The sequence below is a fragment of the Siphateles boraxobius genome, unplaced genomic scaffold (assembly GCF_051911475.1).
Source record: "Siphateles boraxobius isolate OS27281-9 unplaced genomic scaffold, OSU_SipBor_1 92, whole genome shotgun sequence".
NCBI classification, from domain to species: domain Eukaryota; kingdom Metazoa; phylum Chordata; class Actinopteri; order Cypriniformes; family Leuciscidae; genus Siphateles; species Siphateles boraxobius.
The window spans coordinates 2,627,009-2,646,139 of NW_027509222.1; the positions used below are offsets into that span (position 1 = coordinate 2,627,009).

The following is a 19,131-nucleotide window of genomic DNA, read 5'->3' on the forward strand; positions in this document are numbered from 1 at the left end:
CGGAGGCTTCCTAAAGCTCAGAGATTGTACACACTGTAAAGACAGAAACGATGACGTCGATTTTACCATATCAATTCGAGCGTGTCCGATGATGAATCATTGAAAGAACTACCAGCAGTTATTCAATCAAAACCTCCATCACAAGGACGACTTGAGCAGGACGTTTCTCAGTGATACACTACTCAGTTTGAGGTACATTATGAGATGTTACAACTGTAATTCCTCACCATCAGCATTAACAAGAGTATGTCCATCAACAAACTCATGTGTATATTTCTAATTTATTGCAGTGCACATGTGGGAACTGTATCATTAACTGTATCAATAACAGCACATTAGCCGAGCACTAACGTGAATGACTGATGAAACATTAAAGTTTGTAAAACTTTACATTAGCATACACATTACATTAGCATACGTTAGTTGAGCACTAACGTGAATGACTGATGAAACATTAACGTTCGTAAAAGAATTCTTGCTCCATCCTTTATCATTACTCAAAGTAGTAATAACAACAGACAATCTGCCTTAATGGACACAATTTTAGGTAAGTGGGTCCACAGCTGATTAGCAGAAGTATTTCAGTAAGACAGTAATAACGTGAGTTAGCCGGAGACCTACACAATATAAAACACGAATTTTGAACACTTAGAAGAAAATATATACATCAATAATTACTCACACTTTCAGGTTGTGATTTTGAGGAGCAAGTTGGTCTGAAAAAAATAGGGTACTGACCCATCTTTAATAAGTGTTTTTTAAATCCTATTCAGACCTCAGAGATTTGAGAAGCAATCGTCAAAAGGTTATACTGCTGTTGTATGGCTGTGGTAGGTTTAACCACTGACTCTTTACATCCTCATTCTTTGAAAGTGTTTACAAAAGAGAATTTGCTTTTGCAGAGCAAAAAACAACGTATTCTCTACATGTACACAACGAACCAGCTACAGCGTTTGAGGGCGGGTCAAGTTGTTCGACGGCAGCCAATGAGGACTATAAGGAGGCATTATGCAAATGAGACTGAAATTCCTGATGCCTCGATTAGGCAGTTCAGAGTCGATTCTTTCTTTTGGAAGACAATAACTTTATTTCTGTCATGAGTATTTGGCATGCTAATGGATATGACAATGTTGATATGTTTGGTCTAGGCAGAATAGATCTGCTACGCTGCTGCAGAGCAAGTACAGAGATTTGCTCCTTCTAATACATACACAACATGCTGCTGTGGGCAATACATGCTGCTGCTGTACAATATAGCGTACATAAATTACCCGTAGCAGATCTATACAGGTAGAGCTGGAGAAGGAGGAGGGTTTCTGAAAGCGGGCTGCACTGCTAAGGCAAATGCTAACAAAGTATTTGAAGGTTGAGCACGCAAGCTCATTGGCTACTGAAATGGCAGGAACCAATCAGCTGTACCCTATAGACAAACAATGTGATTGCAAGCAGGTTAAGGACCTATCTAGAGTTTCATGACAGAACTTTGTATTTATCGTGCACTTTTGACTTTACAACTTTGCAGACCGTTTACATTCAGAGACAGCTACATTACACACTGAAAGGTAATATTCGAAAAAGCATAATAGGGGCACTTTAATATTGCTTCAACAAAATCACAACTTGCATAACTCTTAACTATGGGGTTTTTACCCAGCAAAAATTGTTATTTTTCTTAATGATTCAAACATAGCAGCCAAAAGTCACATTGATGGGGTGATCAGCCAGTTACAGCCTTCTCTCATGTGATCTTTGCCATTACCCCCCTCACATGCACGTTTATGACCTCAGTGAGAACACAATGAGCTGCCTCCCTCTGAAACTTGATCGGCTGGTGTCACTGTTCGACAATGTCACTTTTGAGAGATGAGTGCTTTACACATTATTTTAATCTCATATTTTGAAATACTTGTTTTGTTTTACTACTGTAAAATACTACTGTATATAATTTGAGAACAGACTGATGTTTAATTATTTTATATTTGAGAAAAAAATGTATTAAACTGAGGTGAATTTTGAGCTAACACTTTATATATTATGCATTATAAAAGTACAATGTATTAATTGTGCGTTGCAATGCACCTTATAATACATTCTATGGTCTCATGAATAATCATAAACACAGTTATAATATTTATCTATTCATTGTTACACAAAGAGAGAGAGAGAGAGAGAGAGAGAGAGAGAGAGAGAGAGAGAGAGAGTGTACAGTGGCATGAAGTCTCTCACATCTGACCTTGAGTGCCTCTTTCGGTCCAGTAGAACTCACATTCATCTGCAGCACTGCAGGGGAACATGCACAATGCTCACCTTCTTTTAAAACGGCTGCCAAGCACATTACCATTCCCCAGGCATTCTTATCAAATTTAACGCCCCATGCGGCAGGACTATTATTTAGAGAGAGCTGTTTTCTCTTCTCCGCTGTAGGACATTTTTACGTATTATTTAATTTTTAATTAAAAAAGCAATGGTATTGATTTAGTCATTTGCAATTTAATCATTCATGCATCACATACTGATGAGGATGATGCGTTGTGCTCCAGCATGCTTCATTGAGTCTGATAAAGAAAACAAGACGTGTGTCCTAATATTTTAGGTTTTTTAAGGTTCTAAATGCAACATGATCTCATTAGTGTTTATAGGTATTCATACATGAGTACTGTTGATATGGTTTGATTTATTTATCATTTTATATTTGATTTATTTAAATTGTTTTGATTTGATAAAGATAATATTGTATTATATTAATTTGATTATTTATTTATAATAATTTTAAAAAGCTGATATTGTACACTGAAATAATGTAAACAGTGTTAGCATCTAAACATACAGTAGCATATCCTTTTAAAGGGATATTTCATCCAAAAATAAAAATTCTGTCATTAATTACTCATGTCATTCAAACCTGTAAGTCTTTGGTTCATGTTCGACCTGCTGCAGTTCGACCTGGTACAGAGGAGCTGAGGGAGGGAGGAATGGAGGCGAAGGAGTTAAGGCGATGGGCCGAGGTGGAGTAGCGTGGACAGTAGCCGGAGGCAGAGCCAAGGAATCCCCCAGCCCGGTTGAGGATGGCTAATGGGATGACCCAGGTGAATCCCTGACGCAGTTAGAGATAAGGGATGAACAATGGTGTAGACAGGAGATGACGAAGACAGGGCTGGAACTAGAGGAGTTGGTAAAAGAGGGAGGGAGGGTGGGACCAACATATCAGTCTCCCAGTCCATTACGTACTCACTCACAGCGGCGAGGTTGTGGACGGGGAACTCCTCCATTCCCTCAAACTCCACTAGTATTTCCTCCGTCACAAACTCGGTGGCCGACTCGCACGCAAGGTCAGACGTAAGGGGCTCAGGCTCCGGTGCGATGGTGGGCATATCCACTTCTCATTGCATTGGCAGCTTCATCATGGCAGCCACTGGCACTCCACCTGCTGAGACCAACCCTCACATCCCTCCAGCTGAGTTCTTGCATGCCTGGGAGGACTACTTGATGTTCGTAGTTCGCCCCGATCCAGTTCAGAGATTTGATGATTTCGTCATCAAACAGTGAATGAACAGCAAGGTGGCAGAATTGAAGGGTGTAGTCCAACAAATTTTGGCCTCTCCTGGCCAACGCAGCAAATTCAGCTGCATAATCCATTTTGTGGTCAGTTATTCTGCCAGTTATAAAAGTCCAAAGATGAAGATGAGTCAAAGGTTCCAATAAACGAATGTATTTAATAAAGCAATAAAGTCAGATAATCCACAAAGTAACAGCATGTCTACACACAAACAATAACTGACAATGAACTTAGGAAACACAGGAACTTAATTATACAATGATAACTCAAATGCGAAGAGCTGTTTAAAATATCCATGGTAACAAACAAGTAGCGGGAAACGTGAAAAAAGACAAAAGTTAATAATGACAAGCAAACTTAAAGTTCATGAAAATGAAAACTAAACTGACAGTCCGTGACACTGCCAATGTTCAGCTGTTTTACTTCAGTAGCAGGAAAGGAAGCCCCTGTCTTGCATGCAGAAATTGCAGTCCTTCTGGCAAAGGGTGCAGTAGAGCTGCCCCTCCAGCCGAGAAGAGGAAAGGGTTTAACAGCCTTTACTTTACTCCCACCTCTTACTTCAGCCTTTAGAGTCAGGACCCTGACTGTGTTGGAATATCAACTGCCTCAAGTTGTTGGCAGTACTGCTGGTGTTCCTCCACTAAGCACGTGTTGGTCCGGACGGAGAGGAAGTCTTGCTGGTGGCACCGTACTCACTCTCCTCATGAAAGCACCTCCTTTGTGAATTCCCCTTAGGAGGGACCTTCTTTCTCAGGGCTATGGCACAATTTGGCACCCGCGCCCAGACCTCTAGAACCTCCAAGTCTGGGCTATGTGCCCAAAGGTCCCTTTTGGGATCAGGTAGTGAACTTGCAAGCACTTATCTTTGCTGTTTCCAGTGCCTGCTCTTTGCATTTACTTGGACCGCACAGAGAGCTTCAGATGCTCTGAGCAGCCCTTTGTCTGTTTTGGGGGACAGCAGAAGGGGAAGGCTATCACCAAACAGAGGATTCTGGAGGCCGTTTCTCTGGCATACCATACACAGGGTGTGCCGTGCCCCCTGGGAGAGCGAGCACACTCCAATAGGAGTGTTGCATCCTCTGGGGCACTAGTAAACGGTACCTTTGCAAGATTTTACAATCTCTGGGTTTAGCCAGTTTCGTCCCAAGTATTATCAGACACGTATAGGTAAACTTTTGTCAACAGGGCCTGTGTATCGCTTGCACACAAGGCCTGTCCCCTCCTTGAGGTGATAATGTGTGCATTTTTGTCCATGTGGGTACCCCATGTCCAGCAAACCCTGGACAAATTCGGTAGCCGAATATGGTGGTGGAATTTGCTGCCAGGCCAATTGCTAGTGGCATGTCCCTTTTTAGGTGAGCCCTTGTACTTCGGTTGGGTGCTCCATATTTTTGGATTACATGATGGTAATCCCATATGATGTATTTCCACTGTTCAGTTTCCCGGTTGGTAAATCCACACCACAGAGACTTCTTTCCACATGTGGTACCTCCCTTGTGGTCTCCACAGTGTTCTTTTTCTGCATAGGAAAAAAGTCACTTTCAGCTGCATTTCGACCCTCTACCCCTCTGGCTTGGCCGGGCTCCTCCTTCCCTCCAGTTCCACACCATTATTTTCACTCCCACAGACACCGGCTCCGTTTTGGCTCTTCAGGCCTACAGTGTCACCACGAGTCTTCGTTTCCTCGCCTCCGACTGGGTCCCCACCTCTCCCAGCTCCACCTTAGATCGACAGGTTCCTGTCTTCACCCTGGTTTTTCCCTCCATTGGTTCCAATTTGGGCCTTCATCCTGGTGACTCTGCTCTGGGTTGCTACCTGGCTCCTCCCTCCTTCATCTCCTCCCTGGCTCCTCCCTCCAGCATCTCCTTAGAGTTTTTCCATTCCTCCACTAAGGTGTGGTTTCTATTTACGGCACAAGGATGCACCATCCGGGAGAGGGGAGTAATGTAAGATTTTCATTCTGTTCTCTGGACTGTTTATTTGCTTTCTACTTCCATTTAGTTATTGTATTTCTTTTCTCTGTCCGAAATTGAATACTACTCTACTATATACACTGAACAAAATTATAAATGCAAAACTTTTTTGCCCCCATTTTTCATGAGCTGAACTCAAAGATCTAAGACTTTTTCTATGTACACAAAACGCCTATTTCTCTCAAATATTGTTCACAAATCGGTCTAAATTTGTGTTAGTGAGCACTTCTTCTTTGCCGAGCTAATCCATCCATCTCACAGGTGTGGCATATCAAGATGCTGATTAGACAGCATGATTATTGCACAAGTGTGCCTTAGGCTCGCCACAATAAAAGGCCACGCTAAAATTTGCAGTTTTACTGTATTTGGAGGGGTCCAAAAACCAGTCAGTATCTGGTGTGACCACAATTTGCCTCACGCAGTGCAACATATCTCCTTCACACAGAGTTGATCGGGTTGTTGATTGTGGTCTGTGGAATGTTGGTCCACTCCTCTTCAATGGCAGTGCGAAGTTGCTGGATATTAGCTGGACCTGGAACACACTGTCGTATACACCGATTTAGATCCTCCCATACATGCTCAATGGGTGACATGTCCGGTGAGTATGCTGGTCATGCTCGAACTGGGATGTTTTCAGCTTCCAGGAATTGTGTACTAGTGATGTAGTACTCGAGTCCGGTCTCGGACTCGAGTCCGGTCTCGAGACCGATTTCTGCTTTCTCGGACTTGTCTCGGACTTGTTCCTTCAAAGACTCGGTCTTGACTCGGACTCGGCCCCATCACTAGTTATGGGGGAATAAAGTTTTAAAAGATACTGAATTCGAGTGTAATGTCAAAATATTTAAAATTGGGAAATATTGGAAAATGTTATAAAGTAGCTAAGCCTACTAATTTAGACATGCCACTAGAAAATTTTAATTTACTCTGCATGTCCAAACTATGATTTAAAAAGTCAGGGTGGGCTTAACATGTTGATGACAGAGCAGCACTTTTGAAGCATTTTAGAAAAATAGGCAGAAAATGATGCATGTGGTAGGGATTTTTTTAATGATAGTAAAAGCATAGTTCATATTAAGACGTTAAGACTGCTCCTCTAAACAATTCCCAATCTAGCTTAGTCTGTAGGCCTAACTGTTGATTATTAACTAGGGTGATATTAAATCATGAATATCAAAACTGACATGTCGAGACAAAATCTCGACTCGGACTTGCTTCCTCAAAGACTCGGTCTTGACTCGGACTCGACTGTATTTGAAAAACAAAGGACTCGGTCTCGACTCGGACTCGACCCTTCAAAGACTCGGTCTTGACTCGGACTCGACTGTATTTGAAAACCAACGGACTCGGTCTCGACTCGGACTCGACCCTTAAAAGACTCGGTCTTGACTCGGACTCGGCATAGGCGGTCTCGTGCCCATCACTATTGTGTACAGACCCTTGCAACATGAGGCCATGCATTATCATGCTGCAACATGAGGTGATGGTCGTGGATGAATGGCACAACAATGGGCTTAAGGATCTCGTCATGGTATCTCTGTGCATTCAAAATGCCATCAATAAAATGCACTTGTGCTCATTGTCCATAACATACGCCTGCCCATACCATAACCCCACCGCCACCAGGGGCCACTCGATCCACAACGTTGACATCAGCACACCGCTCACCCACACGACACCATACATGCTGTCTGCCATCTGCCCTGTACAGTGAAAACCGGGATTCATCCGTGAAGAGAACACCTCTCCAAAGTTCCAGATGCCATCGAATGTGAGCATTTGTCCACTTAAGTCAGTTACGACCATGAACTGCAGTCAGGTCAAAACCCAGATGAGGAAAACGAGTATGCAGATGAGCTTCCCTGAGACTGTTTCTGACAGTTTGTGCAGAAATTCTTTAGTTATGCAAATCAATTGTGCAGCAGCTGTTAGGGTGGCTGGTCTCAGAGGATCTTGGAGGTGAAGATGCAGTATGTGGAGGACCTGGGCTGGTGTGGTCACACGTGGTCTGCGGTTGTGAGGCCGGTTGGATGTACTGCCAAATTCTCTGAAATGCGTTTGGAGATGGCTTATGGTAGAGAAATAAACATTCAATTCACGGGCAACAGCTCTGGTGGACATTCCTGCAGTCATCATGGCAATTGCACGCTCCCTCAAAACTTGCAACATCTGTGGCATTTTGCTCTGTGACAAAACTACACATTTCAGAGTGGCCTTTTATTGTGGTCAGCCTAAGGCACACCTGTGCAATAAGCATGCTGTCTAATCAGCATCTTGATATGCCACACCTGTGAGGTGGATGGATTATCTCGGCAAAGGAGAAGTGCTCACTAACACAGATTTAGACAGATTTGTGAACAATATTTGAGAGAAATAGGTATTTTGTGTACATAGAAAAAGTCTTAGATCTTTAGGGCAAAAACAAAAGTGTTGCGTTTATAATTTTGTTTAGTGTAGTATGTGGAAAATAGTACACCAACAGAGTGGTATGTTCAAATACATAGTACTCGACATACAGTAGGGCGAAAAGTACATAGATAACCTACAACTTTACTATTACTATTACATAAGGCCACGGGAGAGGATTTGTGAATGGCGAAGAAGCAACACAACTGATGCGGTAGGTCACATGACAGTGACAACATGGCATATGTAGTCCATCCGATTTCATTTATACTACACATATTCATACTATATAAAACAGTGGTTCCCAACTCTGGTCCTGAGTACCCCAAACTCTGCACATTAGTAAGTAAAGTAAGTTTCAAATAAAATGTAGTACCTACTATACAGTATGCTATTTTAGACTCAGTGTAGTTCAATATAATATATTTAGGCTTTTATAACTTAATTTCACCATAATAAAATAAAATACATAATCATTTCTGTTATGTGCTGACAACCAAAAACTAAATAAAACCCACAATAATGTTTGCAGTCAGTAAAGCTAGTTAGTATGTGTTCTGCACACCAACAATATTTAAAATACTATATAGAAAAAAAATCATTGTGTTGTGAGTGTTGTTTGCTTTAAGCCAAACAGAATAAATCAGGTTTAAACTGAAAATGATTTTCGATTAGATCATCATAAAAATGCACTTAATAAATTACATGGTAGTTTTACATTTCGTCATACTGCACTTTAGTGCAATACTGAAAATTATACATATGTGGGAGGAGACTGGCCAGCAATGAGTTTCAGGTGTGAGTAGCTAGTCATATGACCAGGAAAGCATAAATAATTGCTGCACAAACAGATAGTTGGCATGTTTCTGAAGTTGTGCTCGACGTGCAGCCTCTTTACCCTTTCATATAGGTGTGTGGAGTTATTAGTTGTGTGATTTGTTTGTGTTGAATGAGTGCATTTTAATAGCGCAATTCCATTCTTATTTGATCCCTTTTTTCCTTTAGGCTGATTTATTGACAGGTTTTACTCCCTGTCTTGGAAGCTGGGCAGACAAATATTTATTGCTGCGGTACCTTCTATGTATGGCCTGGCGGCCGTGTAGGAGTGTGAACAACCTGGAGTGTGTAAATGCAGTATACCTTTTATTGAGGCCGATGGGTTATGAGTTTTGAGTCTGCAGTTGTTCTTTCGCTAAAGTATGTTTTGTTTGTTTGTTTTCTTTTATTGCAGGTTGTGTTAACATGTATTAAGGTGTATGTTTTTTTTCTTGTTAAAGGGGCGGACCAGCCACTGTCTCTTGTGTATTTAAGTTTTCTTTTGTGGTTTCTTTTTTCTTTACTTAATTCTATATCGATGTTTAATTTGATCCTATTAAATATTGTTTGTGTCATTTGCTTTTGTTGGTGTGGTACTGCTCACCCCGTTTTGTGTTACAGTGCTTAATGGTTTTGTACAGGGACGAAAAGCCTGCATCGACACTTAACCTCCCCTGGTGTAGGTGATTCGGGTGGCGTGGCACTGCTGTGTGGTGTGTATTAGAAGGTTGGCACTGTAATGATGATTAATGATTGCTACTTGTTTGCTGTGAATCCTTTGGGTTTTTCTTCTGGTTTCTATTCTCAGGTGGCAGGAGGTGCATGAGAACAGGCCCGACCCTTGAGGAGAGCTGTTTCCTACTTTTACGGATATTATTACTGACACATGTTTTAGTTGGTGTTTTATTCTTTGATGGTATTGTTGGAACAATAAAATTTTAATATTTTTATAAACTACTTTTGATGCTTATCGGGCAGGGGCGCAGATGGCACTAGGGACATGACCCCCCCAGATTCATAGTGACCCGATCCATCCCCCGCCTACATTATCCCTACGAAAGGCGACAAAAATCAGTAAAACAGAGGATTAACCAGTGTTTTCGCTATGTACATTAGCCAAAATAGTGTCCCGGCCCGCCGCTGCTTCAGAATCGGATCGGGGCAGACGCAGGCTGACAGACAATAATAATCTACACCGGTCACCATTACTTTGTTTGTAACCACGTTCTCACTACACGCTGTTCTGTTGTCAATAAACACAAAATGCCATCATGCCACCGACGTTTACACTCTCTCTCTAGTGTGTGTGCTACGACTCCTGAGTGACGTCACCGGGGTCCTATGAGGAGCTGGTAGCTGCCTCAATCGTGCCTGTAGGAGTGGACCGGTAACCATAGTGATCATATACCATCTATGACTGAGCTGAGTCAGTGATCTGACAATAATGGCAAGAAGGCTTTTGCACTTAGTAAACACAGCAAAATGTGGAGACCATAACTATGCATTTAGGTGAGTGGACAGAGGCAAATAATAAATGAACACAAAAAGAATGGTTGGATGAATCAAACAATTTGTCGTCGTCAGGAAATAATGTTTTATCTTATCATTTAACCCATTGTACTGTATAAACTGACTGAGGTATGTTCACTGTAATAGGCCACTATAAAATTAATTATAATAAGTCAATTTGTGTGGTGCAAGGTTTATGCAAACAACAAATAAAGGCCTAAATAAACTTTTCACATCCTCTTATAGCAGGAAATTTGCAAAAGTTTTTTTTTTATTGAGCAACGGAGGATATAGATTCTTAAATTATGGGCTATGAAACACATTTCTTAATATGTCATGCATCATTTGAAAGATATTTTTAATCTATAAATTGCAACAAACTTGTAATTAACACTTACATTTAAAATTCTTAGACATTTTTGAAATAGTAGTTTTAGCCATTAATTCTCAGGAATATGTTGTATTTCACATTGTTGTGAAATTCTATAGAGGTATAGAGGGATAACTGAAATTATAAGATTTAAAATTTTGTCCTCCTGGCCTGCAGGAAATTTCTGATGACAGTAAGGCCCTACTCAGTCAAGTGAGGATCTGCAGGAGGGCCGCCACAAAAAATACTTTGCTGAAGACATGAAGTTTTGGTGGGTGATTGAAATACTAGTCAAATAACAGTCTGATCATGCATTGCCAGTGGTGATCAGATAGGCCTTTGTTTACCTTTGTTCATTGTTGTTTATCCATGATTTCAAATAATAATCCCCCAATGGCTTTTTAGTGAAAATCATTAGCCCAAATTACGCAAAGTAACTACTTGAGCACTAGTTAAAGCCCAAATTACGCAAAATAATGAATTGAGGTTAAATCATTTGCTGACAGCTTGGTCCCCCCAGTTAAAAAATCCTATCTGCGCCTCTGCTTATCAGTTTATTTGTAGAGGGCTCCTCCTCCCTTAAATAAGGAGGTTGCAAAGTCAGTTCATATTTCCTACACTACACATAGAAAACATAATAAGAATGAGTATTGAATAGTATAGCTTAGCATAATGCTATAGTCAGAATAAACCGAACGCTAGGTAAGCATACTGTGTGAATGGCTGCTTGGTCAAGTCTCATATACTGAGTTACATTTTGATAGTGTCTAAAGTAATCTACTCATGAAGTTTCAATTCAGTTAGGAGTTGAGTCAGCTCATTAGGTTTTCAAGAAGCTTTTCATTGTAATTATTAGAATTGGTGTCTAAGTAGAATACTTAAACGCAGCTGAAACACTCCAAGGTCACCTATTTCATTACATCATTACATTACATCAAAAAACATCATACATTTTGTATTACATCATTAAAATTTAACAAATGTACGGAACAGTATTCATGGTTATGTTGTAAATTATACTGCTGTTGGACTATGTTTCAGCACTGATGATTCACTTAATGACTTGGAAAAACTCACCAGAAATTGACCAGGAACGGGTGCTCTAGGTTCTGCATTATCCGGAGCTCTTTGAAGACATTGCGCACCTCATTGCGCTCCACGCACTGAAGTTTGTTCATATACTTCATGGCATACATTTTCTTTGTGTCCTTTTTCTGAACAATGCATACCTGGGAAAAAAAGGTAAGTGGTCTTTATTGAAAAAAATCAGAATCCAATGTTGCTGAAAAACTGGACAGTCTGTTTCACTCAATATATATAGCATTAGAGCTCGCCCGCTTTTTCAGCGGCGTTAGTTCTGTAATTATTTTTTTCCCGTAAATTTTTCCTAAAGCCATGAACCAAACCAACCAGCTAGGCGAATAAAAAAATGAGAATGGTACAAGACTGTGTACTTAACGCCTTTAGTGAGGGAAATTACTCGTTCATGGTAATTCCATGAAGCACTGCAAATGAAATACTCAAATTAAAAATTATGGTGAAATAAAAACAATATTAATTTTATTATATCTATAGAAACAATATATTTTGCAAAATATGCATATATGTAAGTATTTAGCATTTTGAGAGTGTAGGGAGACTGATTTGATCACATCATTCACAGTGCTTCACGCAGAGCTCTTTTGGTACAATTTGCTTGGAAATTACTCTGATTGGTGGAGTTTCCTGTACAGCATCATAGGTAATGTCATTTTTCACCACAAATTCTGCTGTCTAACATGATTAGCTGAAATATTGCAAACAGATGGCTTTAACAAGAGCATATGCCACTGATTTTTTTTTTTTTTAATGTACATATACTTTATCATAAAAAATCTGATTTCTTTTTTCAATTTCCCTATGCAGAAAACAATGTTTTTACTTTAGGAACCAGACTGCTGCACTCTACTGGAGAGTCAATATAGATAGAATCTCAGAATTAATTTAATCATATTGAATATTGCGCAATAATAGACAATTGGCTTGCCATACAATGGAGTCAATATAGTAGTAATTAACCGTCTAGAAGCCAACTGGAGCACTTTTTCTTGAGTTAATTGAATTCTTTAAATTAGGTCTTAATCTAGAGTATTAATGTTTCAAGCACAATCAATGAATATCACTGACAATTCACTTTGGCCTCAGTACCATGAGCTTCATTTGTTTTTATTATTGGTTTGTTTTCAAGTAAATATATAGCAAAACTTACTTTCCCAAAACTGCCTTTACCAATGGCTCTCAAGATCTGAAAGTGGTCAAAATTGACTGTGGAGAGACAAAAATGTAATGTAACAGTTAGTGCATTGCAAGATACAATGATTTTCTTTCTTCAAATACACACATATATTTTTCCATTCGTTGAAAATCAATGGGGTCCATACATTTCAAGCTCCAAAAAGGACCTATAGTATAACAATAATAGTATGTTGACTTTGTCCAGCCAACACAGTTAACACTGTAGCAGATGGGTGGAATAGAACCGATTCAATCCCCCCACCCCCAAGGACAATTACTCTGCTGAATTGTAAATAAAACAAGCTGTCAGCTAATTTAAATTTTTTATGAAGTAGCCCATCTGATTTAAACAGTTATGCAGTCCGACTTAAAGCATAGTCTCTCACCTCATCTAATGCAGCCAAACTCATCATCTGACCTGTGAATGAACCTTTCCCATCTCTCTGCTCTCAAAGCTTGTCTATCTGAAACTGCAGTCTAATATATGCTGTCAGCAGCAATCACAGTTTGATGGTCACTACTCGATAGACACTCGTCTGTTGGTCGAGGAACAGCAATTATATTTTTTTAATTAGAAGTCTGTCTCTGCCTCAGACACCATGCTCACAGTTTCACAGTGTGTATATGTATATATTTCTCAAGTATGACAGCTAAGGGTATTCCCTGATGGGAGTGGCCTCTTTCAGACAGATAATGCGGGGGTGGTGATGGCGCAGTGGATAAGAGACATGCCTTTGGTGTGAGAGACCCGGGTTCGAATCCACTGTGAGACACCAATGTGTCCCTGAGCAAGACACTTAACCCCTAGTTGCTCCAGAGGCGTGCGACCTCTGAAATATAGCAATTGTAAGGTATGGTTTGAGGAACATGACAAAGAGTTAAAAGTCTTGACTTGGCCTACATATTTCCCAGATCTCCGTCCATTTGAGCATCTATGGGATGTGGTGGACCAACAAATCTGATCCATGGACCCCATCTCACAACATGCAGAACTTAAAAGATCTGCTGCTAATATCTTGGTCTCAGAGACCACAGATGTCTCAGAGCTGTTCTGGCAGCATGAGGGGGACCTACACAATATTAGGCAGGTGCTTTCAATCTTGTGGCTGATAACTATCTGATAGTGTTATATCTGAAAGGAACAAAAATATGAAGCAATATAAAGAGGTGTATTAAAAGTTTGCTTCCTTCGGTTGGGACATAAATAATTGTCCTTTTATGCCTTTAATATTTATTTAATCTGTATGAAGTATTGAATTATGGTTTGAGGAAAGGTCGATTTGTGATTATAAATGTCAAAGTTTTAATAAAATAAAGAGAAAATCAAATGAAATGGTACTTTTTAATATGGTATTTTTGTAAAAAAAGAACATTTACAACACTTGTGATAAACTTCAAAGTTTAAATATAGAGCTACTTTAAAAATAAAAGGTACATTTGAGGGACATGTTTTGTCCCATGTCTCTAGAGCCATTGAGTGAACTATTGAGTGTGGGCAAGCGATCTAGGACAGCCACTTAGAGAACGCTGACACCCTTTTTCACTGAGACATCCAGAGGGGTCATAAGCTTGTCCTAAATAGTAAATGCCCCATCTCTAAGAGGAAATTATTAACACAAAGTGAATAACAATTTCCAAATCAAGGCTTCAATAAATTTGAAAAATTGCCTGAAGATCTCTTTGAAAAAAAAAAACTCTTTAAAAAAAAGCTAAACATGCTCTCCTTTGACTTTCAAGACATAGAAAAAAAATCGCAATTGCAGGGAAGTGCAGGAAATGTGTTTCTGTCTATCAGTACGGTCTGACTATTAGTGGTGCTTGCATTTTGTTTTGTATTGTTTTAACTAAGAAAACGAAACAGATCTGTGTCGGATTGACATATATATATATATATATATATATATATATACACACACACACATATATATATATATATATATATAACTCTCCGAAGATTTTTTTAGCATGCATTTGGTCTTGACAGAATATATCTATTAAGCTGCAGCTGATATTGCTGCTGCTGTTTATTATTGCTGTTGTTGTAGATTTCTGCTGCTACAGAGCAAGTGCAGGAACTTGCTACTGCCAATACATATGGCGATACGCTGCAGTGAGCATGAAAGACATACTACTGCAAAAAGCATATGTAAAATTACTAAGCTGGAAACGAGAAAATGAATAATACAAGTTTATAATAATACCAAAATGTTTATGCTGCTGTGTGCATTAAAACACAATGCTGCTATACAATAATATGCTTGAAATTCCCCCCCCCATCATAGTAGGAGATGAGTCGACCAGTCGGCTCCGCCTTGGCTCCTCACACCTTCAGCTCCACCTGGGACTGTTGTCCTCACGGCTCCACTGGGCTCCCTCGTCACTCTGGGTCCACCTTGGTCAGTCGTTGCTCTGCCAGGCCTTCAGCTATGCTTCGTCCCTCCAGCCCTTCGGCTCCATCTGGCTCCTCCTTCCATCTAGCTCCGCCTTAGTCCTCAGTCGCACCGCCTTCGTCTCAGTCCTCCGGTGCCACGGCTCCGTCCTGCTCTCCAGGTCATTGATGGCACCCGTCCTGTCAGCTCTTCAGCTCCGCCTGGTTCTTCACCAACATGGGCTCAGTCTCGGTCACTCATCGGCTTGGAGAAGCCTGCCAATCCTCATCATGGCTCCTCTCTCCATTGTCTCTGCCGTGGGCCTGCGTCCTGGCCTTTCTGCTGGGGGTTCCAACCTGAATCTTTCTGCCTGCCTCTCTGCCTTGGCTCCTTCCTCCATCTTCTCCACTGGTGATCCTGCTGTTGGTTGCTCCCTGTTTCCTGCCTCTATGGTCCCTGCCCTGGTTTCTTTGTCCATCCACTCCCTCATGGCTTATTGTGTTTTGGAGCATCTGGAAACTACTCCTAGAGGGGGATTCTGTCACGAGTTCACCGAGTCCTTCTTCACTTCTGCACTCTCTCATCCACCCACTCACGCTCTCCAGAGTTATATTTGAACTCACCTGTCAGCAATCTCCTCTGCACCCAGAACTCCTTTAATAAATTCCACTTACCCAGGGCTTGATTGTCTGGCGACCAAAACAGATTATAGATCTGTTGTTCCTGTGCGTTACCTACCGTTGTTTTGGATCTTCACGATCTTCTAAACTCTGTGCCTCTGTTTGTTAAACTCTGTTTGTTTCCACTTAATGTGCAATCAACCAGTCTTGTTTCTGATTTTATAAATTGTGATGGACCACTTGAAGTGAACGTAACTGAATAATTATGTTATCATTTGTTTGAAGAATTAACTTCTGCACTTGAGTCCATTTCTGTTCCCTGTGTTATTTATATCGTTACAGGTTCATTATAATGCTAAGACAACTCCATTCTGCAGATTTTTTTCTTAGCAGAGTGAAGTAAACAGAAACACAGTTCTTGGTTTATGCATGCTAGTGAACATTGCCCTTTGGACATAAAAAATCGTTTAATAAGTTTGCAAGAGGTGTCAGGGTTATGTTCTGTTTTTGACATTGTTTAGATTGTGTTCTCCTTCTGTTTGCTCATTTTCAGTTGACTCAGTTTTCCCATGTGTTTGTTTGATTCATCTCATTCACCTTTGCTTTGTTAATTAACTCATCAGTTCCCACGTTTAGTTTTGGTAGAAGTAGGGATGGGCATTCGATTAAATTTTCTTAGTCGATCGTCGGGAGAATTAACGATCGACTATCGATCAATCAATAATATTTTTATATTCAAATCCATTATTTATTCAACTTTTTATAAATTAAAAATCCAATGAAAATACAAAAATACAGCGTGTTTTTCTTCGATTATATCTTTATTACAAGATGATCAACTGGCAGTAAAACTGGACGTTCGGTTAGGCTAAACTTGAAGATATATGCGCTGCGGTGCTCGAAAGCAACGGAACCTGCAGCTGCGAGTTGGCGTTCTTAAACAGAGACCCTCGTTTGTTCCAAAATAATAAATAATAAAAAAATTCATGTTAAACAATAACTTAACCAAAAACATAATAATACTTAGATCTGACAGGTTTTGTCAAAATGTAACTCAAAACTATCCAAGAACGGAGTCGAGAAAGAGGGTGAGAGAGATTAGCCTACCTACTCTAACAATCAATTAGGCTAGGCTACTTAACAAAGCCTCATAAAAAATAACTAGTAACTCACATACAACTTCTACACCAGTCTATTGATTTTTGTTGAGAAAGATAAGCATGTTGATGACATGATCTGGGGTCAGACGCGACCGCAACCTGATCGTCAAGCCCTCGTTTACACTTTCGCCTGACTCTGCAGCGCGAGTCTCCGCAGACTGCGCGCGCACCTCCCCAAACAGACGAGGCGTTTATAAACGACGCGCTTGCCTGTGAAACACCGAATACCGCAATGACGTCATTTTTGCCGTGCACACCTTCGCACTCGTGCGGACGCGTCGAGTGTAAACAAGGCTTCAGTCCAGCCACTGAAAACACCCGCTCTGAGGGGACTGACGTTGCCGGGATGCACAGGTACCTCCGCGCTAACTTGACCAGCCCGGGGAACACGTTCACTTTCCACTCACACTACGCAACGCAGCAGCATTAGTTTAATGATAATCGATAACAAATTAACTTGATCGACGAAATTCTTAATGATCAATAATCGATCGTCGATTAATCATGCCCATCCCTAGGTAGAAGTACTCTCTGTTTTGTTCAGTTCATTGTTCTCTCTCGTCAGTGTTAGAGTATGCTATTCCAAGTTCTCTCCTGTATGTTTGTATGGTGGAATCTACAATTAAAAGACGATTTAGAGTATTGTGCGGTTTGTTACAGCCACCCAACAGTGACCGAAGACAGGACCTAAACAAAGACTGAAGAATGGACTTACCAGCAGTGCGCATGCTCTACCTGGAACAACAGGAAATAACCCTCGAGGACCATCCGAGTGATTTTCATCAACTGGAGTGCCTAACTCCATTTCCTGGACACATTAATGGTATTGCACTACACCAAACTTAATAAGCAGATGAAGGCAAGCCTGTCGTGGAGGACCCTTTTTGGACGTTGTTGACTGGGTGCTGGCCACCTTACTGGAAAATTCCCCAATCCAGAAAGGGAATTTCCCGAGCCTGTTCCATTGTGTGAAAATCACAAATCCACTCCAGAGAGTGAAATTCCCATGTCTGTTCCACTGAGAGAAATTCTGAGTCTGCTCCAGTAAGTAAAATTCCCCAGTCCGTTCCAGTGAGTGAAATTCCACATAGTGCTCAATGACGACCTCCGTGGTTGTGCCAGGGCAGAGAGGAAGTTCACATTCAGCCTCCTTGGCCATTACATGGCAGGCAGAGAGTTCAGAGATGGACGCCGCTGCCTCGGGAGGAGCTGTAGTGGTTCCAGTCAACTCAGGAGGAGATGCAGCGAACGCAGCCGAACAAACAAAACCAACCAAACACAGGAAAACCAGGAAGCAGGACTTAGACCAATGACACCGACATCCACCAAAGGAAAAGACCAGACAGTGAACAGGAGTACAAGGACTTATATACACACATGGTAATAGACCAATAAGATACACCTGGTGCAATCAGAATACTAATCAAAAAAGAATACTACAAAGGACTATAAAAATGGCACCCAGGTCAGGAAACAAACCAGGGCAAAATGCAAACTAAGGATGCTTTCACATCTGTAGTTTGGTTAATTTGGTCCAGATCAAGGGCAACAAAATATACATTGTAGCATTTTTCAGCTGTTTTGGTTCATTTTCACACCATTTCACACCAACTGATTGATCTGGCCAGAATCAGTTGACGAGTCGGTGAAACGAACCAAAATGCAGTCATGTGACCACATCCACATCACTCGTTAGCCAGACGTGTCTTTTAGCGTATTTTCTAAACTGCTCTTCAATTGATCAGAATTAATGTGCAGGAAAATTCCAACGGAACTCCCGGAAGTAAACAAAGAGAGGTGGAAAAGCCAGCAGACAACACGCCGCTTTTGTAAGTCATACTATGGAGAGACGATTGCGTGGGCTGATTATATCTCTGGTCATCATATAGTACATAGTTTGTTTACACCACTTTAGGCAAACATGCAGCTGGAAAATGTACTGCAAATGGCAAAGTCTCATGAAAATATTACCAACTGACTACGGCAGGTGGTTTAGTCCAAAAATGCGTAGTTCTTTGGCAGTTGGGTCTGTTCGAGGTCAGATCACATTCCCACGACAAATGAACCACTTCAGAGTTCGT

General features: G+C 40.8%; 1 protein-coding gene across 1 annotated transcript in view; it reads right to left on the reverse strand.

Annotated features, from left to right (window-relative positions):
• stk32a (serine/threonine kinase 32A) overlaps positions 1 to 19,131 on the reverse strand; it is an 88,927-nt gene that overhangs the window by 63,705 nt on the left and 6,091 nt on the right. The window contains exons 3-4 of the mRNA XM_077224842.1: positions 12,876 to 12,931; positions 11,705 to 11,856 (exon numbers count right to left, since the gene is read on the reverse strand). Of these exons, the coding sequence (XP_077080957.1) occupies positions 11,705 to 11,856; positions 12,876 to 12,931 (208 nt within the window). The remainder of the gene's footprint in view (positions 1 to 11,704; positions 11,857 to 12,875; positions 12,932 to 19,131) is intronic.